The sequence below is a fragment of the Prionailurus bengalensis genome, chromosome B4 (assembly GCF_016509475.1).
Source record: "Prionailurus bengalensis isolate Pbe53 chromosome B4, Fcat_Pben_1.1_paternal_pri, whole genome shotgun sequence".
Lineage (NCBI taxonomy): Eukaryota > Metazoa > Chordata > Mammalia > Carnivora > Felidae > Prionailurus > Prionailurus bengalensis.
Genome location: NC_057358.1, coordinates 36,943,426 through 36,971,322, shown reverse-complemented (window position 1 = coordinate 36,971,322; position 27,897 = coordinate 36,943,426). Strand labels below are relative to the sequence as shown.

The window sequence follows — 27,897 nt, the reverse complement described above, 5'->3', positions numbered from 1 at the left end:
TGTTCATTCATCACTTATTTCTGGATCAGGGACTGAGACCTTGCCACATGTCTTTTGTATCCCTTGCTCCTTTGGACTTTAAAGTTTGATTAATCTAAACACATTTTTAGGAGGTAATAACCAGTTTAAATCTAGTAGTAGCTTAGGAGTGACTTAGTGAGCAAGATCTCAGAACATTGTCCAGAAGATAAAGAAATGGAAAATGAGAGAGAAGTTAAAAGATAGGAAGAATGGAGTAGGTTACACACAAAAACACAGACACACAGCACATACAAACACATACGTAAATCTTAGAAGAGAAAGGAATAGGAGCAGGCAATGTTCAAAGAGATAATAGTTGATAATTTTCCTAACGTGAAGACAAATACTTGAAACTTGTGGCTTAAAAGCACACTCAGCTCCATTATATATACATAAAACTAGATGCCTGGTAGTGGAAGTACAGAACACAATTAAAAAAAAAAAGTCTTGGGGCACTTGGGTGGCTCAGTTGGTTAAGCATCTGAATTCGGCTCAGGTCATGATCTCACAGTTTGTGGGTTCAAGCCCCACAACAGGTTCTGTGCTGATAGCTCAGAGCCTGGAGCTGCTTCGGATTCTGTGTCTCCCTCTCCCTCTACCCCTCCCTGCTTACACTCTGTCTCTCTCTCTCTCTCAAAAATAAATAAATACTAAAAAAAAATTTTTTTAAGGCTTTAGAGCAACTAGAGAGAAAATACAGATAAATTTACAAAGGAGGACATTTATACTGACAGCTGTAGTAGACAACAGAACACTGCAAAGCAGTATCTTGAAAATGCTGAAAGAAAAATAAGCCAACCTAGAATTCTACACCCATCTAAATTATCATTCAAGAGTCGTGATGGAATAAACATTTCAAACAAATTAAGATTACACCACTATTGGAATGTTTACTGAAAGAATTGTGAAAAATGTATTTCCCAAAAGAAGAAAAATAAGCCCAGATAAGGGAATAAGGAGCAAACTGGAAAGGTGAATAAAAAGATATGTAGGTATATATAAGTAAACATATACTGTTTAAATAGTAATTATAATGTTGTCTTAAAGAGTAGTAGGATAGTAGGGAACTAAAGTATTAGGCAAAAATAATATATAAGATAATTATCAGAGGAGTGATGAGAATAGTACTTTTTATGGTATATAAATGTACAATAAAAATTTTTTTAATTAATATATACTACTTGGGAAAAAGAGTTGTTGGGAGAGCAGATTATCTGTACAATCTCCATGTCGTTACAAGTTCTATGCCTTTAATTAAAATTCTTGATAATATCCTGATATTTTAGGTGGTTTATGCTGTAATTTCTATATTATAAAAATAAAAGTCTTATTGGAAAAATATAGCTAAGATAATTTAGAAAATAAAATTGAGGAAGGTGTTATAGGAAGTGGTTCTACCAAGAATGAATTATTTTTTTTTAATTTTTTTTAAAAAATGAATTATTTTAAAACTATAACAAGAAAGCGTGATATTAGTGCAGAATAGACCATTGTAATAGAATATAGAATCCAGAAATAGAATTACACTTATATGGAAAGGATGGATTGTTCATCCAATAGTATTGAGTTATTGGTTAATATAGAAAAAAACAGCCAGTCCTTCTTTTATCCAACCAAATAAATTACTCAACAAATAAATTCCCAAGTGTGGCAAACAAAAAAAATTTATATTTTAAAAGGAAAAACATATGGCCTCAGTGTCTAGAAGAATTACTTGAAGACATAAAGCCCACCTACCACAAAGTAAAAGATAAATTGAACTATAGTCAAATAAAAACATTGAAATCAAAAGACTTCATAAGCAAGGTGGAGATACGAAACACAAATTGAGAAAACATATCTGTAACATAAAATTAATAAAGAATTAGTATCCAAATTTATATTGAGAACTTATACAAAGAAGGAAAGCAACAAATGATATGATTGGACATCTCACAGAAGAAGAATATGAAGTAGCCTGCAAAGAAACAAAAAGTTTTTCTCACTTATTTTTGACTCTCAAAATGTAAACTAAACAATAGGATATGAGTTTATACCCATCAAATTGATTAATGTCTGATAATACCAATTGCTTGTGACCTTGTGCAGCAGAAACCTTCATACAATGCTTTTAAGAGAGTATATTTGGTACAGTCCCCTTGAAAAACAATTTGTTGATACCTATGAAAATTGAAGGTGCCTATTTCTTATGATTAATTCTAGACATATATCCTAATAGTATTTTTTTTGTGCCTCAGATCTCTTTTGAAAGCTAGAATAATGTTTTAAGTCTGTATAATAAAATACATAGGATTAAAATGGAAACTGATTATACTGAAATAGTTACAAAAATTTTTAAATATGTGATGTAGTATGCATTATTAGTGCATACTAATAAGAGCAACTGAAAGATCTAATAGCTGTCAATTTCAAAGTAATTTGATTGATGTAAATGGTATTTTGAGATAATCTATAACCGCTGTTACATGATATCAAAATATCTAGGGCTATTGGTGACAAAAATCACAAGGATTGCTGAGTGCTCTCAGGTATATATATTCATAATTGATGTATGGGCTTATTTCTGGACTGTCAACACTATTCCTTTGGTCTATACATCTGTCCTTATGCCAGTACCACACTTTTTTGATTGCTGTATCTTTGTAATAAGAACCTGTGTCCTAGACACACACTTTAATGTATGTCCAGGGAGATTAATACTGTAACACCACTGCAGTATTGAGTAGCAAAAAATGGGGAAGAGTCTAAAGATTAATCAATAGATTATATAAATTGTGATATATTTAGATAGTGAGTAACTGTAACAGTGATAATGAACAAAGCCAAGTTACAATAATATGGTAGATATCTTGTAGTCTCCTTGTGTATCATCACGGGTGATCTCAATACCGAATGAAAACAAGCTTTCAAAGAAAACATACTCTGTAACATCATTTTATGAAATTTTAACATTTTAACACAAAGTGTAAATACCCATTTGGGAATGGTATGTCCAAATTCAGGCTAGTGGTTATTAAAGGGTAAGGAATAGTGATGGGGGAAGGACAATCTAGTTACATAGGAGACTTTAATTATATCTAGAATGTTTATTTATGTGATGGACACATTATTGTATGCCTGGAATATTTTGTTAAAATATGTATTGCATGTTTTGATAGAATATTAATATGGCAGAGATAGTTTCAGTTTTAATATATAGAATAATTCAGAGTTTGTTTATTTGGGATTTTGTCAAGGGAAGATCAACAAATTGTTTTTTCCCTAGTTCATCTCAGAGAAGTGAATTAATTTACATACTGCCAGGTGCTTTAAACATGTGATAAAGCATACCTAGTAGATTAATATATTCATAAAGAAAATTCTGATCAAAGCAAAGACAGAACTAGAATTTATATTTAGATCTTTTTACCTCCAAAATCTCATACCATATTGTTAAGTTGCATATCTAGCAATAAATGACTTATTTTAGAAGTGGTAAGTTAACTGCACCTACAAAATGAGGCCATCTCTGAGGCATACATTAACAATAAAGATGCTAGGGGCGCCTGGGTGTCTCAGTCGGTTGGGCGGCCGACTTCGGCTCAGGTCACGATCTCACGGTCCGTGAGTTCGAGCCCCGCGTCGGGCTCTGGGCTGATGGCTCAGAGCCTGGAGCCTGCTTCCAATTCTGTTTCTCCCTCTCTCTCTGCCCCTCCCCCGTTCATGCTCTGTCTCTCTCTGTCTCAAAAATAAAATAAAACGTTAAAAAAAAAAATTAAAAAAAAAACAAAACAATAAAGATGCTGAAGTAATCTCAAGCATGACATTATAATCTAGTTTTCTTAAAGATACTTTAGCCTGTTGTCATACTGCTGAAAGGCTAAAGAAATTATTGGTCTTTAGCAACTGTAGTGTTCCTGTTTGAAACAGTATTGATCATCATAATTTAGTACACATTTAGCATTTAAAATTATTTTTGTGTGTTTTTCTATTTGAACTATTTTATTTTTATCCAAGTATAATTAACATAGTGCTATATTAGTTTCAGGTGTGCTGTATGATTCAACAATTATACCTTTCTCAGTACTCATCATGATAGTGTACTCCTAACAGCATTTAAATTTAACTGTGTGACTTCGTGTTTTGTTATTTTAAACCACGTCCTGTTCTGGTTCTTGATTTTAGGATCGAAAATTAACAAAGTCTGAGAGGCAGAGATTTAAAGAAGAGGCAGAAATGTTAAAGGGCCTTCAGCATCCCAATATTGTTCGATTCTATGATTCCTGGGAGTCCACAGTAAAAGGGAAGAAGTGCATTGTTTTGGTGACTGAACTAATGACATCTGGAACACTTAAAACGTAAGTCTATCAATATTATCAAAATTGACCAAGAAGTACAAAAGAACTTGAATTTTCCTATTTTATCAGTCCTGCTTTTGTCACCCAGTGTACCATGGAGGGAACAATCCTTCCAACTGTTATTAGCACATTTTCTTGCCCACAAAGTCCTCTGGTGTATAAAATGATTTGATAATTATTCAGTAGTAATATTAAAATGAGAAGTTATTACAGAATAAACCTAGTTATTTTAAACCCTGTTGATTTGGGGTTCTAAAATTGAATGGCTAAGGGATTGCGAAATCAAATGGCAAGGTAGCCCTCTAGTGGTTAAAATGAGGTTGAAGCTTATTGAGAGGACTTCTCCATTTATTTTTATCACCTTGTACAGTTTTTGCTGCATATCTGCAACTATTATGTCAAATGCAAATTGTGCTGTAGCAGTTATCACTAGTTTCATTTGTTATAGTGTTAGAAATTAATGCCCAAACAGCTAGACTCATCATTTCTTTCAGGAAAACAGGTCAAATGCAGAAATTTCTTGTTCCCTATTACAGAGTTTTAAAGAGTTGGAGTTTAGCCTTTGGGAATCACAGGTGTTTTCCTCACTCAGAGAGGAAAGTACAAACGACCCTTGAACAGCATGGAAATTAGGGATACTCACCCTCCATGTAGTTGAAAATCTGAGTATAACTTTTGAATCCTCCAAACAATTACTTAATGGCCTACTGTTCCAGCCTACTGGAAGCCTTACTGATAACATAAACAGTTGATTAACACATATTCGTATATGATATGTATTATTTACTATATTCTTTTTTTTTTTTTTTTATGTTTATTTTTGAGAGAGAGCACAAGCAGGGGAGGGGCAGAGAGAGAAGGGGACACAGGATCCAAAGTGGGCTCCATGCTGACAGCCCAGTGTGGGGCTCGAACTCATGAACTGTGAAATTGTGACCTGAACCGAAGTCAGACGTTTAACCAACTGAGCCACCCAAGCACCCCTTATTTACTGTATTCTTATAATAAAATAAGCTAGAGAAAATAAAATTATGAGAAAATACATTTACAGTGCTATACTGTAAAAATCTGCATATAAGTAGACCTGCAATGTTCAAACCTATGTTATTCAAGGGTAAACTGTAGTATAAATTATATGGTTTAAATTTTTTTATTGTGAAGGAATTGGATTTTTTTTAAGTGTCTTTTTTTGTTTGTTTGTTTAAGTTTATTTATCTTGAGAGAGAGGGAGAGAGGGAGAGCAAGCCAGGGAGGGGCAGAGAGAGAGAATCCCAAGCAAGCTCCATGCTGTCAGCATGCTGTCAGTGCACAGAGCCCGAAGTGGGGCTCAAACTCATAAACCATGAGATCATGACCTGAGCTGAAACTAAGAGTCGGACGCTTAACTGACTGAGCCACCCAGGTGCCCCAGATACATATTTTTTTTAATTGTCTCTTTAGTATGTATTAATTTCTGACTACTTTTCTTTAGTTAATACTACTGAGCTGATTCATCACAGGTCTTTGAAACATAGTTTTATATTTCCTGAATGTAGTCACTTGCATGTGTTCTTGGATGCTTAAGATTAACACACTGAAAAGCCAACAAATTATTTCCCCCTAGCAAATTCTAGTTTCCACACCCAGCTTCTCAAGTATTTATGGCAACATCTTTACCCTAGTCATCCAAGCTTCTTGTTATCCGGATGTCTTTTTCTTTCACTAGACTGTGCTCCCTAGCACTATGCTTTAAACTTGGTGAGTATTTGAATGAATTGAGGGAAATTGTGTGGTAGTAGTAGTTTGTGTGTATATCTTCATCTTGAGATTCTTTTCACCAGTTTGGACATATTAATGGACTGTCAGTAGTCTGTCAGGCATACCCTACAGGAGTACTCTATAACAGTTTATTTGTTTTAAAAAGTTTATTGAAAGGCTTTGGGTAACATAGACTAAGCTTCCTTGGAATTCCACCCCCACCCCCACCCCCACCATCAACAAACTAAAATGTGGAATATAATAAAAGCTTTTTCAGTACATACCCAAGTTTTTTTTTTTTTTTTTTTAATTTTTTTTTTTCAACGTTTATTTATTTTTGGGACAGAGAGACACAGAGCATGAACGGGGGAGGGGCAGAGAGAGAGGGAGACACAGAATCAGAAACAGGCTCCAGGCTCTGAGCCATCAGCCCAGAGCCTGACGTGGGGCTCGAACTCACAGACCGCGAGATCGTGACCTCATACCCAAGTTTTTAAAGAAAGAAAGAGTGACCTCCAGATGAAAGGACAAGTGGAGGTAACTAAAGACCTAAACAGTAACCAATGTTTTGGCAGTCTGTTGGGTTTTCACATCATATATAGGGCTTGAGGTTTGGATACCAAGAGTTTTATTGTCCATGCCAGGACAAAAGGCCTTAGAACTCAGTAGAGAGGGGAACTTGAACTTAGCCTGTGTCAAAAACTTGAATTATTAATAAAAAGGGAGAACTCTTCACCCCAGCCAGTGAAAGCTACAAGGAATTTTGCCCCTCTGCCCAGCACTTAAGAGGAGGAGTCCCTATGAAAAAAACCAGAAATCTCAGTTTAGGTCATGTGTAGATGGCTCTATAATATAAATGTAGACTACCAGCTTGGTGCAGGGATCACAAATCAAGGAATGAAGATTCTAATTGGTCCAGAATCCAATGAAAACTCCAAGGGACATTTTCAGCATTTCATTGGTCATTATGTACGTGGATAAAACAGCCCCCAATGAAGGTGACCTCACAAATTACAAGTCACACACAGTAATATGATGATCAGATACAACTGGAAAATAACATTGGAATTAAAGATGCTATTGACAACTCTGAAAGTGAATACAAAATAAGCTTATAAGTACAAAAAGATGTCACTAAAGGTATATGTAAGTATATACAAGTATATAAAGTGATAAAAGGAGAGAAACCATAATGATTAGAAACCATAGTGAAGGAATATAACTACATCAAAAAAGTTCAGGCAGGGGCACCTGGTTGGCTCTGTCAGTAGAGCACGCAACTCTTAATCTCTTGGGATTATGAATTTGAGTCCCATGTTGGGCATAGAGATTACTTTAAAAAAAAAAAAGAAAGAAAAGAAAAGTTCAGGCATAATTAGAAAAGATCCAAAGACTTCTAGAAATAAGAATAAATCATTGGAATGCCTGGGTAGCTTAGTTGGTTGAGTGTCCAACTCTTGAATTCAGCCCAGGTTATGATCTCATACTTCATGGGTTCGAGCCCTGTGTCAGGCTCTGTGCTGACAGCACAGAGGCTGCTTGGGGTTCTCTTTTTTTTAAGTTTATTCATTTAGTTTTGGGGGGGGGGGGAGAGAATGAGCAGGGGAGGAGCAGAGAGAGCAGGAGAGAGAGAATATCCCAAGCAGGCTCACGCTCCACTGTGAACCTGGTGCACTGCTTGATCCCAAGACCCTGGGATCATGGCCTGAGCCAAAATCAAGAGTTGGATGCTTAACCAACTGAGCCATCCAGGCGCGCCCCCCCATCTTAATCATTTTTAAATGTACAGTTCAGTAATGTTAAGTACATTCACACTGCTGTGCAGCCATTCTCCAGCACTCTTCAAACCTGCAAAACTAAAACCCATTAACATGATTACCCATTACCCATTACTCCAGCCCTTGGCAACCACTGACTGCTTTCTGTCTCTGGTTTTATCTGATCAAGATATTTCATATAAATGGAATCATAAAATAACGGGGTCTTTTGTGTTTGGCTTCTTTAACTTAGCATAATGTTTTCAAGGTTCGTGATGTAGCATGTATCAGTATTTTATTCCTTTTTATGACTACATAACATTTTGTTTCATGGATATACCACAAATTTGTTTATCCATTTGATCTGTTTCCACCTTTGGCTATCGTGAATAATATTGCTATAAAACATGTGTGTATAAGTTTTTGAGTATATGTTTTCAATTTCTTTTGGGTGTATGACTACAAGTGGAATTGCTGAGTCATGGTAATTCTATGTTTAATTTTTTAAGGAACCACCAAACTATTTTTCACAGCAGCTGAACTGTTTCACATTCCCACCAACAATGTATAAGAGTTTCAGTTTCTCCATATCCTTGCCAACACTTGTGTTTTGTATGTTTGTATGTATGTATGTATGTATGTATATGTATTTTCATAGCCATCCTACCAGGTGTGACATGGTATCTCATTGAGCATCTTGTCATGTGCATGTTGGCTATTTATCTTTGGACAAATGTCTATTCAAGTCCTTTGCCCATTTTTAATTTTTTTTTTTATTGTTGAGTTGTAAGAGTTCTTTATTCTGTAAGCTAAACCTTTCTCAGTACATGATTTGCAAATATTGTCTCCCATTCTAGAGGTTATATTTTTACTTCCTTGATAATGTCCTGTGATATACAAAGTTAATGTTGATGAAGTACAACTTACTTGTTTTTTCTTGTTTGTACTTTTGGTGTTCTATCTAAGAATCTGTTGCCAAAACCAGAGTCATGCAGATTTATCCCTAAGTTTTCTTCTAAAACTTCTACAGGTTTGTCTCTTATATTTAGGTTGTAGTTTTAGTTTTAAGTAAATTTTTGCGTGCAGTGTGGGATCCAACTTAATTCTATTGCACAGGGATGTCCAGTTATCTAGCACCATTTTGTTGAAGAGACTATTCTTTCCCTATTGAATGGCCTTGTACTCCTGTCAAAAATCCTTGAACTATAGATCTATGGGTTTATTTCTGGACTCTTGATGCTATTCTTTTGGTCTACATATCTGTCCCTATAACAGTATCACACTGTTTTGATTACTGTAGCTTTTGTAATATGTTTTCAAATTCAGAAGTGTGAGTTCTCCAATTTTGTTCCACTTTTTCAATATTGTTTTGGCTATTTGGGGCCCCTTGCAATTCCATGTGAACTTGAGAATTATTTTTCCATTTCTGCAAAAAGGCTGATAGAATTTTGATTGTCAAATATAGTTATAGATACGTTGAATCTGTAGGCCACTTTGGGTAGTATTGTCATTAACTATATTAAGTTTTCCAACCCATGAACATGAGATATTTTTACATTTTATTTAGTTTTTCAATGGTTTTTTCTAGTTTCCAATGTTTAAGTCCTTTGCTTTGTTGGTTAAATTTATGCCTAGGTATTTTATTCTTTTGGATGCTGTTGCAAATGAAATTGTTTTTTTAATTTCCTGTATAGGTTGTTAATTGTTGGTATATAGAACACAACTCATTTGTGCATGTTGATCTTGCACTCTTGCAACTTTGATGAATTCTGTTATTAACTCTAGTTGTGTGGGTTGGGGGCGAGAGTATGTGTGTTCGTTCTTTGGGATTTTCTATATATAGGATGTTGGCATCTATAAATAATAGTTTTACTTCCCTTCTAATTTGAGTACTTTTATTTCTTTATCTTGCTTAATTGCTCTGGCTAGAATTTCTAGTACAATGTTGAGTAACAGTGGTTATCCTTGTCTTATTCCTAATCTTACTGGAAAGTTTTCAGTGTTTCACCATTAAGTATGATATAAGCTTTGGGTTTTTCATAATTGTTCTGTCATGTTTTCTCCTTATTCCTAGTCTGAGTATTTTTATCATAGAAAGATACTGGATTTTGTCTAATGCTTTTTCTGCATAAGTTGAGATGATCATAGTTTTTTTTCCCCCTTTGTTCTATTAATGAAGTATATCATGCTGACTAATTTTTTTCTAAAATTGAGAGATACTTCCATTTCATGGATAAATTGCACATGGATAAATTCCATGTGGTCATGGTGTATAATCCTTTTACTGTGCTGTTGGATTCAGTTAGGTAATGTTTTCTTGATGACCTTTGCATCTATATTCATAAGAGATATTGGCATGTAGTTTTCTTGTGGTGTCTTTGCTATCAGGGCTGTACTGGCCTCATTGAATGACTTAATGTTTCCTCCTTTTCTACTTTTTGGAAGAGTTTAAGAAAGATTAGCCTTTTTCCTTTAAATGTTTGGTAGAACTCAACAATGAAACCATGTAGTCCTGGACTTTCCTTTGTTGGGAGGTTTCTTGAGGGAATGTTCCATGTGTTCTTGAGAAGAATATATATTCAACTGTTGTTGGGTGTCATGTTCCATATATTTCTGTTATGTCTAGGTGGTTTATAGTGTTGTTCAAGTCCTTTACTGCCGTAATGGTCTTCTGTCTAGATGCTTTACCTGTTTTTGAAAGTAGGCTATTGAAGTCTCCAACTATTGCTATAGAACTGTGTACTCCTCCTTTCAGTTCTGTCTATATTTGCTTGGTGTATTTAGGAGCTCTGTTTGTGTATTATGTTTATAATTGTTATAATCTTCTTGAGAAATTGACCTTTTATCAATATATAATATTCTTTATCTCCTGTATCAGTTTTTTATTTTGTCTATTTTATCTGATACTAACATTGCCACCTCACTCTTTTGGTTACTGTTTGCATGGAATATCTTTTTCTGTCCTTTCATTTTCTGGATGGGTCTTTGAATCTAAAGTGAGTCTGTTGAGACAGCATATGGTTGAATCGTATATCTCCATTGTGCCATCTCTGTCTTTTGATTAGAAAATTCAGTCCATTTATACTTGAAGGAATTAGTGATAAGGAAGCAATTTTGCTAATTTTTTGGTATATTTTAATACCTTTTTTGTTCCTTGTCTCTGTTGCTGTTTTTATTAATTGATTTTTTTTCTATTGTACCATTTTAATACTCTTCTCATTTCCTTTGTACGTGTTTTTTAGATATTTTCTAGTGGTTACCTTAGGAATTACAATGAACACCACAAACAGTCTTGTTTGAAATGTTACCAACTTAGCTTCAGTAGCTTCAGAATCTTTGCTCCTATACAGCTGTGCACCTCTTTTGTGTTTTTGTAGATTTTGCAAAGATGCAAATTACATCTTTATTCATTGTGTTCCCATTAATTCAGATTTATAATTAGTGATTTATGTGTTCGCCTTTTAAATCATGTAGGAAATGAACAAAGGAGTTACAAACCAAAAATATGTTAATACTGGTTTTTATATTTAGCGATGTATTTACCTTTACCAGAGATTTTATTTCTTCCTAAAGCTTCAAGTTACTGTCCAGTGCCCTTTTGTTTTAGCCTCAAGAATTTGCTTTGCATTTCCTGTAGAGCAGGTGTTCTCACAACAGGCACCCCAGCTTTTATTTATCTGGGCATATCTTAATATTGCCTTCATTTTTGAAGGATACTTGTGCTCGATACAAAATTCTTGGTTGATGGTTGGAAAACCCCTTTCAGCACTTTAAATATGTCATTCCTCTGCTTTCTAGCCTCCATAGTTTCTGCTGATAAGTTGGATGATAGTCTTGTTGAGGATCTCTTGATCATGATGAGTTGCTTCTCTCTTGCTTTCAAGATTCTCTCTGTCTTTGGCTTTCAGCAGGTTGAGTGTAATATATCAGTGTGAATCTCTGTATCCTTCATGGAGTTTGTTGAGCTTCTTAGGTAGAATCATGTCTTTTAGCAAATTTAGAAAGTGTGTGGCCATTATTCTATCAAATACTCTTTCTCCTTTCTTATTTGGGGCTCCAATTATGCATGTTGATCAGCTTGGTGGTATCCCACAGGACTCTTAGGCTCTATTGAGTTTTCTCTGTTTTTCTTTCTTTCTGCTCCTCAGACTACATAATTTCAATTGACATATTTTCAGGTTTGCATGTTCTTTCTTCTGCTTGTTCTATCTATTGTTGAAACCTTCTAGTGAATTTTTCATTTCAGTTATTTCATTTTTCAGACTTCTGCTTGGGTCTTTTTAATAATGTCTTTATTGGTATTCTCTGTTGAGCTAAAATTTCCTGTACTCTAGTATTTAGCAGCCATTGTTCTTAGTATTTAGTCTTCCAATTTTTTAGGATGGATACCATAATTAACCCTATTTAACCATGAGTTGGTTGTCAGTTTGTATTAAATAATTCAGCTTTGAAAAGCTGATTAGGAGCTATGGTTATGAGGGCAGGACTTTTCAACTGCTAGGCTTTTCTTCAAGGTGATTGGGCATGCGTCAGCCATAATGAAGGACTTAGAGATTCTGTTATCAGGGTGAGCCTTTATTCAGTCAGTCAGTCAGTCAGTCAGTCAGTCAATCTTCTGCACTGATGATATTTGGTTGTCACTTTTTTCTTATTGGTTAAGGTGGTACTTAACTAATATCCCTAGCTTTAGCACCACTTCTCATTGCCATATTTAGCTTTTCTGGGTTTAGAAATGTCCCGTTTATAGTTGTATGGGAAAATTGGATCTCTTCTTGTCCACAATCTTCCCTTTCAAATAGTGCTGCAGTAATCATGTGTATACCTATGTCCTTATTTATTTCTGTAGAAATGTTTCTAAAAACAAAAAGTGACTTAAAGTACAGTAAAACCTTGGATTGTGAGTAACTTGTTCTGCGAGTGTTCTGCAAGACGAGCAAACATTTCTAATAAATTTTAACTTGAGAAGCAACTGATGTCTTGTAATACGAGTTGTATGTGATGCTTGATCACAACTGATCCAGTGGTTCTTGAAGTTAGCTTTGATACACAAGTGCTTTGGACTACAAGCATGTTTCCAGAACAAAATATACTCACAAACCAAGGTTTTACTGTGTATGTGTAATTTTACTGTATATGTGTAATTCTATTTTAATTATATGTATATGTTGATTGAATTAAACGTAAAAAGAAAACTTAATAGTCTCCACTAGAAGTGGAAGTGACTTGGTTATTAACATTGCCTGAAATGTATGCCATATCGAAGGTTTTAAAATCCAGAATGTTTAAAAAAAATTTTAATGTTTATTTTTTAAAGAGAGAGCGAGAGAGAGAACGAGAGATGGCACTAGTAGGGGAGGGGTAGAGAGAGAGGGAGACACAGAATCCGAAGCAGGCTCCAGGCTCCACGCTGTCAGTACAAAGCCTGACGTGGGACTCAAACTCACCAACCTCAAGATCATGACCTGAGCCGAAGTTGGATGTTCAGCCAACTGAGCCACCCAGGCGTCCCTAAAATCCAGTATGTTTAAAATTGAACTTCATGAAAATTAAAAATTTCTGTACATTGATATTATCGATAGAGTAAAAAGAGAATTCACAGAATAGAAGAAGATATTTGCAAATCATTTAACTCAAAAGGGATTAATGTCTAGAATATACAGAGAATTCTTAAAACTTGACAACATTAAACACAGCAAACAATCCTATTCAAAAATGGGCAAAGAAAAAAAATGGGCAAAGGACCTGGATAGACATTTCACTAAGAAAGATATACAAATTGGCCAAGAAACACATGAAAAAGATGCTCACCACCACTAGTTATTAGGGAAACACAAATCAAAATCACAATGAGATACCACCTGATTCATACCTGTTAGAATGGCTAGTATCAAAAAGACAAAACAAGTGTTGGCAAGAATGTGGAGAAAAGGGAACCATTGTGCATTGTTGGTAGACATATAAATTGATGTAGCCATTATGGAAAACAGTATGGGGTTCCTCAAAAATTTAAAAATAGAACTACCATATGATCCAGCAGTTTGACTTCTGGGTATTTATCTGAAGAAAATGAAGACACTAATTTGAAAAGATATATGTACCCCGTGCTCATAACAGCTTTATTTACAGCAGCCAAGCCATGGAAGTAACCTAAGTGTCCATAAATGGATGAATGGATAAAGAAGAGGTGGTGTGTGTGTATGCATGTATATACACAATCTGTATATACAATAGATTATTATTCATCCATAAAAAAGAAAATTTTGCCATTTGTAACATTGTGGATGGACTTGGAAAGCATTATGCTAAGTTAAAGAAGTCAGATAAAGACAAATGCTGTATGATCTCACTTCTATGTTAATCTAAGAAAAATGAAAAATAAAATACCCAACAACAAAAACCAAACTCATAAATACAGAGAACAGATTGGTGATTGCCATAGGTGCAAGGATGGAAGTGGAATGTGTATAATGGGTGACGGTGGTCAAAAGGTACAAGCTTTTAGTTATAAAATAAGTTTTGGGGATGTAATGTACAGCATAGTGACTGTAGTTAATAATGCTCTATTATATATTTGAAAGTTGCTAAGAGAGTAAATCTTAAAAGTTCTCATAAGAAAAAATATCTGTGTGGTGATAGATGTTAACTAGACTTATCGTGGTGACCATTTTGCAGTATATACCAATCATCTTGAAATCAATCATTATGTTGTACATCTGAGATAAATATAATGTTATATGTCAATAATATTTCTACTTAATTACCATAAGATCTAACACTTTCACTTGTGGGTTTATACCTAAAAGAATGAAAGCAGAGTCTCAAAGAGATATGCGTATACTCATATTTATAGCAGCATTATTCACAGTAGCTAAAAGGTAGAAGCAGCCCAGGGGTCCATTAAGGAAAGAATGGATAATCAAAATGTGGTATATATGTACAGTGGAATATTTTTTAGCCTTAAATGGTAAGGAAGTTCTAACATATGCTGTAATACAAGTGAACCTTGAGGGCGTTGTGTGACGTGAAATAAGCCAGTCACAAAAAGTCACATACAAATATACTGTTTGATTTCACTTTATGAGTTACCTAGAGTAGTCAAATTCATAGAAACACAAAGTGGAATGATAGTTGCCAGAGCCCAAATGGAGAAGGTTTTTGGGAATTACTGTTTAATGGGTATAAAGTTTCAGTTTTTAAGATGAAAAGAGTTCTGGAGATAGATGGTGGTGATGATTTTCTAATAGTATGAATTACTTAGTATCACTGTAAAATGGTAAATATTGGAGTGTCTGGGTGGCTCAGTCAGTTGAGTGTCTGACTCTTGATTTCTTCTCAGGTCATGATCCAGGGTCACGGGATCTGCACTGAGTGTGGAGCCTGCTTAAGATACTCTCTCTTGGGGCACCTGGGTGGTTCAGTCGGTTGGGCATTGGCTCAGGTCACGGTCTCATGGTTTGTGGGTTCAAGCCTCAGGTCGGGCTCTGTGCTGACAGCCCAGAGCCTGGAGCCTGCTTCGGATTCTGTGTTTCCCTCTCTCTCTGTCCCTCCCCCACTTGCACTCTGTGTCTGTCTGTCTGTCTGTCTGTTTGTCTGAAAAATAAATAAAAATTAAAAAAAAAAAAAAAAGATATTCTCCCTCTTAAGGGAGCCTAGGTAGCTCAGTCAGTTAAGCATCTGACTTTAGCTCTGGTCATGATCTTGCTGTTGGTGAGTTCCAGCCCTGCATCAGCCTCTGTTCTAACAGCTCAGAGCCTGGCTCTGGCTTCAGATTCTTTGTCTCCCTCTATCTCTGCCCCCCCTCTCAAAAAAGAAACATTTAAAAAATATTTTTTAAAAAAAGATACTCTCTGTCCCTCTTCCCCTTTCCCCGACTTGCAGGTGCATTCTCTCTCAAATAATTAATTAGTTAAATGGTATATATTATGTGCATTTTATCTTAAAATGGGAAATCCACTGTGTTGAATTTTCTCAAAAACTTGATACATAGGAAAAGAAATTTTTTTCTAATTTTTTTTTCAAATGTTTACTTATTTTTGAGAGACAGAGTGCACGGGGAAGGGCCAGAGAGAGAGGGAGACAGAGGATCTGAAGTGGGAAGTGGCCACTGCGCTGACAGCATAGAGCTGGATGCAGGGCTTATACTCAGGAACCGTGAGATCATGACCTGAGCCGCAGTCGGTCACTAAACGACTGAGTCACCCAGGCTCCCTTGAAAAAGAAATTTTTAAAGAGCAATCTCCTTCATGAATATCAATGCAAAGATCCTTTACAAAATAATAGCAAATTGGATCCAGCAATCCAATATATCAAAATCAAAGAGGGTATCACAAAGTTGGTTTAACATTGAATTAATCAATGTTATTCACCACACTAACAGAATAAAGGAGAAAATTCATATGATCATTTCAAAATATGTGTAAAAGTATTTGACAATTCAGTATCTATCTGTGGCTAAAAACTCTTATTCAAACTAGGAATAGTGGGGAACTTCTTCAAACTGAGAAACAACTTCCACCAAAAAGCCTATAGCTAATGTTGAGCTTAACTGTTTCCCCTGAGATGAGGAACAAAGCAAGAATGCTTTTTTTAACCACTTACATTCACTGTGGTTTTAGAGGCCCACCCACTGCAATAAAGCATAAATATAGGGAAAACTAGTATTACAGGCATAAAGATTGGAAAGGAAGAAATAATACCATTGCCCTTGATTGCAGATTATGTAATTGTTTACATAGAAAATTCCAGTGATTCTAAACAAATTTAATGAAGTTAAGAGATACAAGGTTAAGATATAGTTACCTATTATATTTTATATACTTGATCATTTTATAAATGATACAGACTCAACTTATCCCCAAAATTTTATTAAACAATTTTTCAGTTATACAGAAAAGTTGAAAGAATTACACAATGAACACACGTATTCACTCCCTAGATTCTGTAGTTTATTAACTTGCCGTATTTACTTTACCACATATGTCCATCTGATTATTCCCCTATCTTAATTTTGTTCATTCCAGAATAAGTTGTTGCATCAGTAATATTTCACATGTAAACACTTAAGTGCTCATTTCATTAGAGTTCTCATACTGTATTTATATGCTTTGTTTTTCCTTACAGTGAAATTTGAGTATAGTGAAAAGTGTAACAGTGGTATCATTCTGTGAGTTTTGACAAAAGCATTCACTCATGCAGTAAAAACTATTAAGTTATAGAACATTCTTATTATCTTAGTAAATGCTCTTATGGCTCTTCCTAGGTAGCCCTTCCTCACCCTCCAGAGGTAACTATGTTTCAATATTTGTTTAAACTATAAAACCAACTTTCACCATTAGATTTCTTTGATTACCTCATCCAAGTGAAGTAGAATTTCATTTTAGTTCCTGTATTAGCTTTTTAGTTAAAACCTGTGTGTGTGTGTGTGTGTGTGTGTGTGTGTGTGTGTGTGTGTGTTTTAAAACAGTTGCTGTGGAGATTGTGTTTATATCTCTAACTTTCACAATAAACTTTGGGTTGATACTGTACAATTTCATGTAAAGTAAAGGAACCTTACACAGATAAAGTTTCAATTATCCCTAATACTTGTTTTTTATGCTATATAATTTTTATGTATGCTACATTCACATATTCTATAGAACCTATAATACAGTGTAATATATACTGTATATATATTACTGTATATACTGTATATAATACAGTATAATAAACCTATAATTATAAATTGTCCTTTAATTAGCCATACGTATTTTAAAGATAGCATGAGGCTAATGTAATCTTTTATATCTTCATACTTTTCCTGAATATTTTCAGAAAAAAAGCCAATCCAGAAACTTTATCTTTCCCTCAGTGAGTAGCATCAGAAATCTCTGTTCCATTCGTTTAGCATTAGCTGAGCTGCTTTCAATCTGTTGCTCCACATATACATATTTCAGAGGTCAACCAGAGATTTGGGCAGAATGAATATGCAGAATTTGGGGCTTCTCTTCAGTATCACACTTCTCTGTCCTGTCCACTGGAACTCTCTGTGGTGGTGAAAATGTTTTATATCTGTACTATCCAAATGGTAACCACTTGACACATGTGGCTGTTGAGCACTTGAAATGTGGCTAGTGCAGCTGAAAAATAGAATTTTTAATTTTAATTAATTTATATTTAAGTATATTCACATTTATTTAGTGAATACTATATTAAGCAGACTATCATGATAGAAAGTTCTGTTGGATAGCACTGTTCTAGCTGCTGTGGTCATCTTGAACTCTGTCCTCCATTCCTCAGCTAATAAGGCTGTAGGCTTCTATTTAGATTTGAGCTGACCTACAGAGTCAGGCAGGAGCCTTTCCTCAGCTGAGGAGATTTAGAAAATAGAAACTCAAGCAGTGCTTTCTTTTTTCCCTAATATGAACTCCCTTCCAATTTATGCCAGATTTTGATTGCTCTCCAGAGCCTTGAGGTAGTTGTTTTTTGTATATTTTTACTACAGTTTATAATTATATCTGTGTCTAGTAAGAATTATTCCACCATTTACCAGAAGTCAAACTCTACCCCTTAACTTTTATTTTTTATTTTTATATGTGTTGTTTATTTTTCTACCTCTTAACTTTTAAGTTATTTTAGTAGTGACCCAATTTTAAGGAATTCATTTTTTTGTGCTTTGTTATTAGAATTCATTTACCAACCACTTATTATCATCCTTTCCCCTTTAACTTTGCTAAAAGTATCACTAACCTTTAAGGTTACTGAATCTTAATATTGTAAATTTGATACTCCCATCTCAGATATGTTAGAATTTAATGGAATTCTTCAAAGCAGCAACCTCGTATCATTGATAACCTGTTTGGTATACTTTGCCTTCTCTAGGTATCTGAAAAGGTTTAAGGTGATGAAGATCAAAGTTCTAAGAAGCTGGTGCCGTCAGATCCTAAAAGGACTTCAGTTTCTTCATACCCGAACTCCGCCTATTATTCACCGAGATCTTAAGTGTGACAACATCTTTATCACTGGCCCTACAGGCTCAGTCAAGATTGGAGACCTAGGTCTGGCAACCCTGAAGCGGGCTTCTTTTGCCAAGAGTGTGATAGGTATGTTTCAGGTGTACCTTGCATCCTAGCTGGGTTTCTGATATTCCTTTTATTTAGAAACTTGACCCTCTCAGAGCTTTTATTATGTGAAATAAACTTTCAGAAATTCATAGCTTGAACTCAGGAAGTGATCGTTTCTACTTATGAGATGTGGAGTTCTCTGTATGCTTCTAGAATCATCTTGAAGACTAACGATGTTTTGTAAAATTATGTGAAGTAATGTGAACTTTGTTGATAAAACCTTATGTAACTATCAATCTTACTGGGTTATCCTGTTGATACTTAGTATTATATAATTATGTATGTAATAAATATAGTTACTTTCCTATAAAGGAAACTGAATTTATATGCAGTTTAGTTTCTAAAAAAAGTATTAGATATATATTATTATTCAAAAGTATCTACCTGTTAAGACTTTATTTTAAAATGTGAAAATAAGAGTTCTGAAAGCTTGGTTTTCTCAATTATTTTCTTATAGTTAGCTTCAGAAGATATATCTGAAACGAGACTTTTTTTCAACCTTAGTAGTATTTGGGGTTGGATAGTTCTTTGTTGTAAGAGCTTTCTTGTTCATTGTAAGATTATTTGGATGATGCCAGGAGCACACCACACCCCCTTTAAACTCATCTCCCCCCCCAGCCCCACCAGCCAGTTGTTAAAACCAAAAATGTCTCAGGACATTGCAAAATGTCCCCTGGTAACAAAATTGTCCCCTCTTGTTGAGAATCACTGATCTAAAGAACAAGGCTGTCCTTTCAGACTTTCAACTACATGTTAGAGAGTTGCAGCTGGGAAAATAATTTAATGCTTACTATTTTGGTAAGCTTTCACTCTCTGAAGAGGACATGACAGTTTGAACACTTGAAATCACATATACTTTATTCTCCCTCTCAAAGATGGCAACAACAGGGAAACCATTCATTTTTAAGTGGCTAGAATTTTACGTGTTAATAAGAAAACTATATAACACCAGTAATGTATACATTCTTATCAAATAGTGTTCTCTTTAGAGGGGTACCCAGGTGGCTCAGTCAGTTAAGTGTGTCTGACTTCAGCTGAGGTCATGATCACACAGTTCATGAATTAGAGCCCCACGCCTGGCTCTCTGCTAACAGTTCAGAGCCTGGAGCCTGCCTTGGAGTCTGTGTGTCTCCCTCTTTCTTTGCCCCTTCCCTGCTCACACTAAGTCAGTCAGTCTCTTTCTCTCTCAAAAATAAGTAAACATTAAAAAAAAAATAGAATATTATGTGACTTGGATTAGGAATGCTGTTTTTTAAATTTTCTTTTTTTTTAATTTCTTTTGATTTTTTTTTTTTTTAATTTATTTTTGAGACAGAAGGAGACAGAGCATGAGCAGGGGCAGAGAGAGAGGGAGACACAGAATTCGAAGCAGGCTCCAGGCTCTGAGCTGCCAGCACAGAGCCCAACACGGGGCTTGAACTCACGGGACCGTGAGATCATGACCTGAGCTGAAGCTGGACGCTTCACCGACTGAGCTACCCAGGCACCCCTGTTTTTAAATTTTCTTAATACAGATTAACAAGAAGAATTGGAAAAGTTATTTAAAGCTGAATTTCCTTTTTTGTCTTGTTATAGGAAAAGGAAACATTTATTTCTTTGACTTTTTAGCACCTTAAAAATCTCTAACCTGGGAGAGGTGTTTTTTTTTCCTATTTTGCTTAAATCATTGTGTGTAAGCCTGTTCTTGGAAATATCCTATAATTTGAAGTACCCAGAATTAATTTCTTTGGAAACATTAGAAAACCTGGTCTATGGAATCACACGTGCTATGCTCATAACTCAGTCTGTATTTGAGTTCTCTATTTGTGTGTGTTTGGTTTTTGCCTGTAAAATGTCCCTTACTATATTTCTTTATATGCAGTAGGCTTATTTGTGTACTGCAGGTGGTATGGTAAGTCTGTGAAGTCTAACCTGGGAGAGGTGTTTTTTTTTCCTATTTTGCTTAAATCATTGTGTGTAAGCCTGTTCTTGGAAATATCCTATAATTTGAAGTACCCAGAATTAATTTCTTTGGAAACATTAGAAAACCTGGTCTATGGAATCACACGTGCTATGCTCATAACTCAGTCTGTATTTGAGTTCTCTATTTGTGTGTGTTTGGTTTTTGCCTGTAAAATGTCCCTTACTATATTTCTTTATATGCAGTAGGCTTATTTGTGTACTGCAGGTGGTATGGTAAGTCTGTGAAGTCTAACCTGGGAGAGGTGTTTTTTTTTTCCTATTTTGCTTAAATCATTGTGTGTAAGCCTGTTCTTGGAAATACCCTATAATTTGAAGTACCCAGAATTAATTTCTTTGGAAACATTAGAAAACCTGGTCTATGGAATCACACGTGCTATGCTCATAACTCAGTCTGTATTTGAGTTCTCTATTTGTGTGTGTTTGGTTTTTGCCTGTAAAATGTCCCTTACTATATTTCTTTATATGCAGTAGGCTTATTTGTGTACTGCAGGTGGTATGGTAAGTCTGTGAAGAAAGGGGCTCTGGAGAGTGGCCTTTTTGACAATTACACTTTATTCTTTTAAAAAACACTGAATATTAGATTTTTCACTGCAAGGTCTCCTTAAAAAAGTGAAACTGATCAGGTGGAATGTTAATGGCAGAAAATTAGCCATGAATATTATCCTTGCATCTACCATACAGTAGAGGGCAGACAAGTATTTTGATCTTTTTTTAACTTGTCCTGTCTTACTCGTGCCATTGTATCTCTATTTCTTTCTAGTCTCTTACCTTTTCCTTCCATTTGTTTTCATGATGAGTTATATTAATTTATCTCATATCCAAGTCTCTATTTTGACATTGTATAACAGTTATCCGTTTGGAACAGTAAACAGACACTTGACCCTGTTCCAGTTTCTTTTATGAAGGCCCTGCAGCAGAAGATCTATAAGATACTTGGTGGGACAGACTAAGATTTTCTTCCTCCTCCCTGCTCCTGCCACTCTACTCTCTCTTCCCTCCCCTTCCATTCCATTCCCTCTCCTTCCATTCCCTTCCCTCCCCTCTTCCCTCCCCTCTTCCCTCCCCTCTTCCCTCCTCTTCTCTCTTCCCTTCCGTTCCGTTCCCTCCACATTCTTCTGTCTCACAGGTCAACCCCTCTGCTTCTCCCCCAGGTGAGAAACATCTGTAGCTTCTGCTCACATTAAATCTGAATTGTTCTTTTAATTTAAGGTACCCCAGAGTTCATGGCCCCTGAGATGTATGAGGAAAAATATGATGAATCTGTTGATGTTTATGCTTTTGGGATGTGCATGCTTGAGATGGCCACATCTGAATACCCTTACTCAGAGTGCCAAAATGCTGCGCAGATCTACCGTCGAGTGACCAGTGTAAGTCTTCCCCTAAATGATTATTGAGCTTAAGTCACATCTGAAAAGGAATGCCAAGGTGGATAACATCGAACCATGCAAAAGGAAACAATGGTAGAAAGCACACTCAGTTGTTGGGGGAAGAGGGAGTTGAAAGATTTTATTTCTCTGAATTAGGGAGAGCAAAAATAAAGATCAGAAAGTACCACTATATTCTGGATCCTCCTTGCCTTCATTTAAACTTTTGTTTTGAGATATATTATATTTAAACATACTGTCATTACTAGTTTTCAACTCCCTGTTTATTCATCTAAGTTCTCATTCCTTCCCACCATAAAAGGTTTTATCTGAATTAAAAAGTAGTGCTCTTAAGTTGCTTTGTTCACAGACTTTTCCTTAAATGTTTTAAAATTTATTTATGAATTTATTAAATCATTTATAAGTACCACAGGGTTTAAGGCCTAACAGTAATTTCTGGATCATCTAATAATACCCTAACCTATTAAAATATTCCCCGTTATATCGGCTTATAGTCAGTGTTTAAAATAGGGCCCATTGGCGGGGTGGGGGGGGGGGGGGGGGGGGGGGGGGGGGGGGTGATGGGTATTGAAGAGGGCATCTTTTGGGATGAGCCCTGGGTGTTGTATGGAAACCAGTTTGACAATAAATTTCATATATTAAAAAAAAAATAGCGCCCATCAACATCCACGGAAAATATTTTACTGTTACGTTTCTCTCTTTTTTTAATGTTTTTATTATTTATTTTTGAGAGAGAAAGAGAGAGAGTGAGCAGGGGAGGGGCAGAGATAGAGACACAGAATCCGAAGCAGGCTCCACGCTGTCAGCACGGAGCCTGATGTGGGGCTTGAACCCACAAACCATGAGATCATGACCTGAATCGAAGTCAGATGCTCTCAACCAACTGAGCCACCCAGGCGCCGCTGTTATGTCTCTTAATGTGTAACTATTATCCCCTACTTTTATTTTGTCTCAGGCTGGGTAGGGCAAGAGAAATGTAGTAAACGTAGTTAGTTTAGCCTTCAGAGAATTCTAATTAAGTATTGTAATCACTATTCCACAGTTTTGCCCTTAGAAAGTTCATCTGCTTTACCTCTTAGAGTTCTATGAATTTCAATTTTAAGTCTTTTATTCTAATTCCCCTTTCTTCCCCCAGTACCTAATAATTTACATCATCGTTTTTTTCCTTTGAGGGTAAGATGGGCTATTTACTGGGTAGTTCCCCCTGTATTTTATTTAGAATTCTTGAAACCTCAAGAAGTATATTTGATTTCTTGGTTTTTTTACTCACTGGTTCCTATTTATCAGGTTCTTGGTTCAAAATAACTCTTAGATATAAGCCTTCTTCATTCCCATTGTCAGAACTCTAATACTTTTACTTCACACCTTACACTATCATCTTCAAGTAGTTAATGTTATGAATTTGTTTTTCTGCTTCACTTGAACTAGTTGAACTTTCTTGCTATTTCTTTTTGGTGTAAGGAACTTAAAATGATACCAGTTTGCTTTTGAAAACATGTAGAAATTCTTATTATCTTTACTATTCCTTACTTTTATCTAAACACCTTTTTAAGTCAGGCCACTTCTCTTTTTATTATCTTGCACATATGCCACATCCTTCCCCTTTTCCTGTCCCATTTGTACATGTCATTTACATTCTGTACATGCTCTTTTGCTATCCAGTCAGTTCTTATACTGTATTTAACAGACTTCCCTAACAAAATTTTTTCTGATGGTCCTCACTGAATAATGATTTCTGCCTTCTCTGAGCTGAGCTTCTCAACTGATTGGAATCATAGTTTTATTTGTAATTGATTATTTTACTTATGAGTTCAAAAATTGAAAAAATATAAAGCATTTAAAATGATGTTTAGTGTTACATGTATAAGTACTTGCTGTTTATTTTTATTGCTTTATATTCTTTAAAATTTGTGATCTTATCTCTACAAAATATTTCTGTTTAATTCTATTCTTATCTTTAGTACCTGTTAGTATCCCATATATAAAATAAGTCTCCAGTGCAAATACATGTGACATTTTCTGGATCCCTGCTACATGCCAAGTCCAGAGTAATTGAAGATGAATAGTATACATATTCCCTGTCTTCAGAAAATTAGCTCTAATATAGAAGACCAGTGTATAAGCAAACAATTGTAATTACAGTATGATGATAATAGCTTATTGGTTGTTTGTATGTCTTTTTTTTTCTTTTGGAACAATGCCTATTCAGATCCTTTGCTCATTTTTAAAAAAAAAATTTTAACATTTATTTATTTATTATTATTTTTTAATGTTTATTTATTTTTGACAGAGAGAGAGGCAGAGAATGAGCAGGGGAGAGGCAGAGAGAGAGGGAGACACAGGATCTGAAGCAGGCTCCAGGCTCTGAGTTGTCAGCACAGAGCCTGATGCGGGGCTTGAACTCACAGACCGTGAGATCATGACCTGAGCTGAAGTCGGATGCTCAACCGACTGAGCCACCCAGGTGCCCCAACGTTTATTTATTTTTGAGAGAGAGCAGGGGAGATCAGAGAGAGAGGGAGACACGGAATCAGAAGCAGGCTCCAGGCTATGATCTGTCAGCACAGAGCCGAATGCAGAGCTCAAACTGACGAACTGTGAGATCATGACCTGAGCCCAAGTCAGACGCTCAACCGACTGAGCCACCCAGCTGCCCCCTTTACTCAACGTTTATTTATTTTTGGGACAGAGAGAGACAGAGCATGAACGGGGGAGGGGCAGAGAGAGAGGGAGACACAGCATCAGAAACAGGCTCCAGGCTCTGAGCCATCAGCCCAGAGCCCGACGCGGGGCTCGAACTCACGGACCGCGAGATCGTGACCTGGCTGAAGTCGGACGCTTAACCGACTGCGCCACCCAGGCGCCCCGGGTTATTGTCTTTTTATTATTGAGCTGTATGAGTTCTTTGTATATTCCAGATAGAAGTCCTTTGAGATAGATGATCTCTATTTTCTCCCATTCTGTCCGTTGTCTTTTCTTAATAGTGTCACTATCTTGCTAGTACCCTTTGAGGTACAAAAGTTTTTCATTTTGATGAAGTCTGGTTTATATATTTTATCTTTTGTTTTGCTCATGCTTTTGATGTCATACCTGAGAATCCATTGCCAAATCTCAAGTCATGAACATTTACCCCTATGTGTTTTCTTTTGGGGATTTTATAGTTTTAGTTCTTTTTTTTTTTTTTTTAATGTTTTTATTTATTTTTGAGACAGAGAGAGACAGAGCATGAGCAGGGGAGGGGCAGAGAGAGAGGGAGACACAGAATCTGAAGCAGGCCCCGGCCTCTGAGCTGTCAGCACAGAGCCCAGCGCGGGGCTCGAACGCACAGACTGTGAGATCATGACTTGGGCTGAAGTCAGACACCTAACCAACTGAGCCACCCAGGCGCCTCTAGTTTTAGTTCTTACAATTAAATTAGATCTTTAACTCATTTTGAGTTTATTTTTGTTTATTTTTTTTTATGTTTGTTTATTTTTGAGAGAGACAGAGAGTGAGTGGGGGAGGGGCAGAGAGAGAGGGAGACACAGAATCTGAAACAGGCTCCAGGCTCTGAGCTGGCAGCACAGAGCCCGACGCAGGGCTCAAACTCACAGATTATGAGATCATGACCCGGGCTGAAGTCAGACGCCCAACTGACTGAGCCACCCAAGCACTCCTTGTGTTTATTTTTGTATGTGGTGGTGGGAGGTAAGGGTTTTAACTTGGTTCATTTGCTTGTGACAACTATCCAGTTGTCTCAGCACCATTTGTTGAAAAGACTAGTCTTTCTCCATTGAATGGTTTCATCCTTGCTGAAAATCATAGGCATGTGGGTTTATTTCTGTACTGTCAGTTCTGTTCCATGGATCAATATGTCTTGTTTACCATTGCTTTGTAGTAGTAGTAAGCTTTGAATTAGGAAGTGTGAGTCCTTCTATTTATTCTTCAAGTTTTGTCTCTTCTTGGTCTTTTGTAACTCTGTATAAATTTTAGAATCAGCTTGTCAATATTTACAATTCAGCTGGGATCCTGATAGGTATAGCATTGAACCTATAAATAAATTTGGAGAGTATTGCATCTTAACCATACTGAGTCTTCTAGTTCATGAACATGGGATGTTTTTCCATTACTTAGATCTTTTGTAATTTTTTTCAGTGGTGTTTTATAGTGTTCAGAGTATAAGTCTTGTATTTTTTTTATTAAGTTTATTCTTGAGTAATGTATGTGAGGGGTACTATTATAAATGGAATTGAATTTTTATTTCAATTTTTGATTGTTCATTACAAATACTTTTGGCTTTTGCATACTGATTTTGAATCAACAAACTTACTGAATTAATCCTAATAGTTTTTTAGTAGATTCCTTAGGATTGTCTATATACAAGATCATTTAATCTGCACATATAGCTCTTAGAAAATACAAGCTAGGCAAGTGTGGGTGTGTGCTTTCCTTGTAAGAAAGAATTGAAAAAAAAAGGTCTGGCTCTTAGTTTAATGAACAGAATTTCAGGATAAAGTTGAAAAAACAAAAAACTGGGTAGGTGTTGGCTTCTGGGAATTTTCTAATGAGAAAAAAGACCTGTTTTTTGATATGTCAGATTCCACTCCTGTTGTATTTATAGTCTGTGTGTGTGAGAAGATGAACACATAATTCTCAACTTTTTCAGTGAAATAACCAATAAGAGTTTATTTTTAAAAATTAGGGGCGCCTGGGTGGCGCAGTCGGTTAAGCGTCCGACTTCAGCCAGGTCACGATCTCGCGGTCCGGGAGTTCGAGCCCCGCGTCGGGCTCTGGGCTGATGGCTCAGAGCCTGGAGCCTGTTTCCGACTCTGTGTCTCCCTCTCTCTCTGCCCCTCCCCCGTTCATGCTCTGTCTCTCTCTGTCCCAAAAATAAATAAACGTTGAAAAAAAAAAATTAAAAAAAAAAATTAACTATAGGAATAATAAATAAAGTTTCATAAAAGGATAATTTGCCCTTTAAGGTGGCTCAGAGTTTATTTCCTTTCATTAACTCTTCAGATTTTGCTAGAAATGACAGAATGGTTGACAAATTAAAATACTGAATTAAAACAAATCTGAACCACCCAGTTGTTTTGATAGGTCTTATACAAATCCTTGCTTGAATTCAAATATGTGAATTTAATCATTTATTCTGTTACATATAATATTACATTAAAGTTACCTCACCAGATCTACTCGTACTAATTTTTTAAACCTAATTTTTTTTAAGTTTATTTATTTGTTTTGAGAGAGAGGACACGTGTGTGCAGGGGAAGGCCACAGAGAGAGGGGGAGAGACAGCAAGCTCCACTTAGTGCAGAGACCAACTCGGTGCTTGAACTCACCCAACCATGAGATCATGACCTGAGCCTAAGTTGAGAGTTGGATGCTTAACCAACTGAGCCACCCAGGTGCCCTTTAAACCTAATTTTCAAGAAAGAGTTAAGAGTTGGAGTGTAGAGAGACACAGGAAACTGTATATACCTGAAATGTAAGGTGGTTCACCATTATTTGATAGTTTTCAGGGGGTGTTATAACAAAGTACCACAAACTAGGTGATTTAAACCAGCAGAAATTTATTGTCTCAGAATTTTGAGACCAGAAGTCCAAAATGAAGCTT

The 27,897-nt window shown here is 35.9% G+C and overlaps 1 protein-coding gene and 1 non-coding gene across 2 annotated transcripts in view; one reads left to right on the top strand and one right to left on the bottom strand.

The window, feature by feature from the left end:
* Positions 1-27,897, top strand: part of WNK1 (WNK lysine deficient protein kinase 1) — a 160,776-nt gene that overhangs the window by 66,060 nt on the left and 66,819 nt on the right. The window contains 3 exon segments of the mRNA XM_043565053.1: positions 4,186-4,358; positions 18,710-18,930; positions 22,123-22,280. Of these exon segments, the coding sequence (XP_043420988.1) occupies positions 4,186-4,358; positions 18,710-18,930; positions 22,123-22,280 (552 nt within the window).
* Positions 23,110-23,196, bottom strand: TRNAR-UCG. The gene has a single exon. It is a non-coding gene; the product is annotated as a tRNA-Arg (tRNA).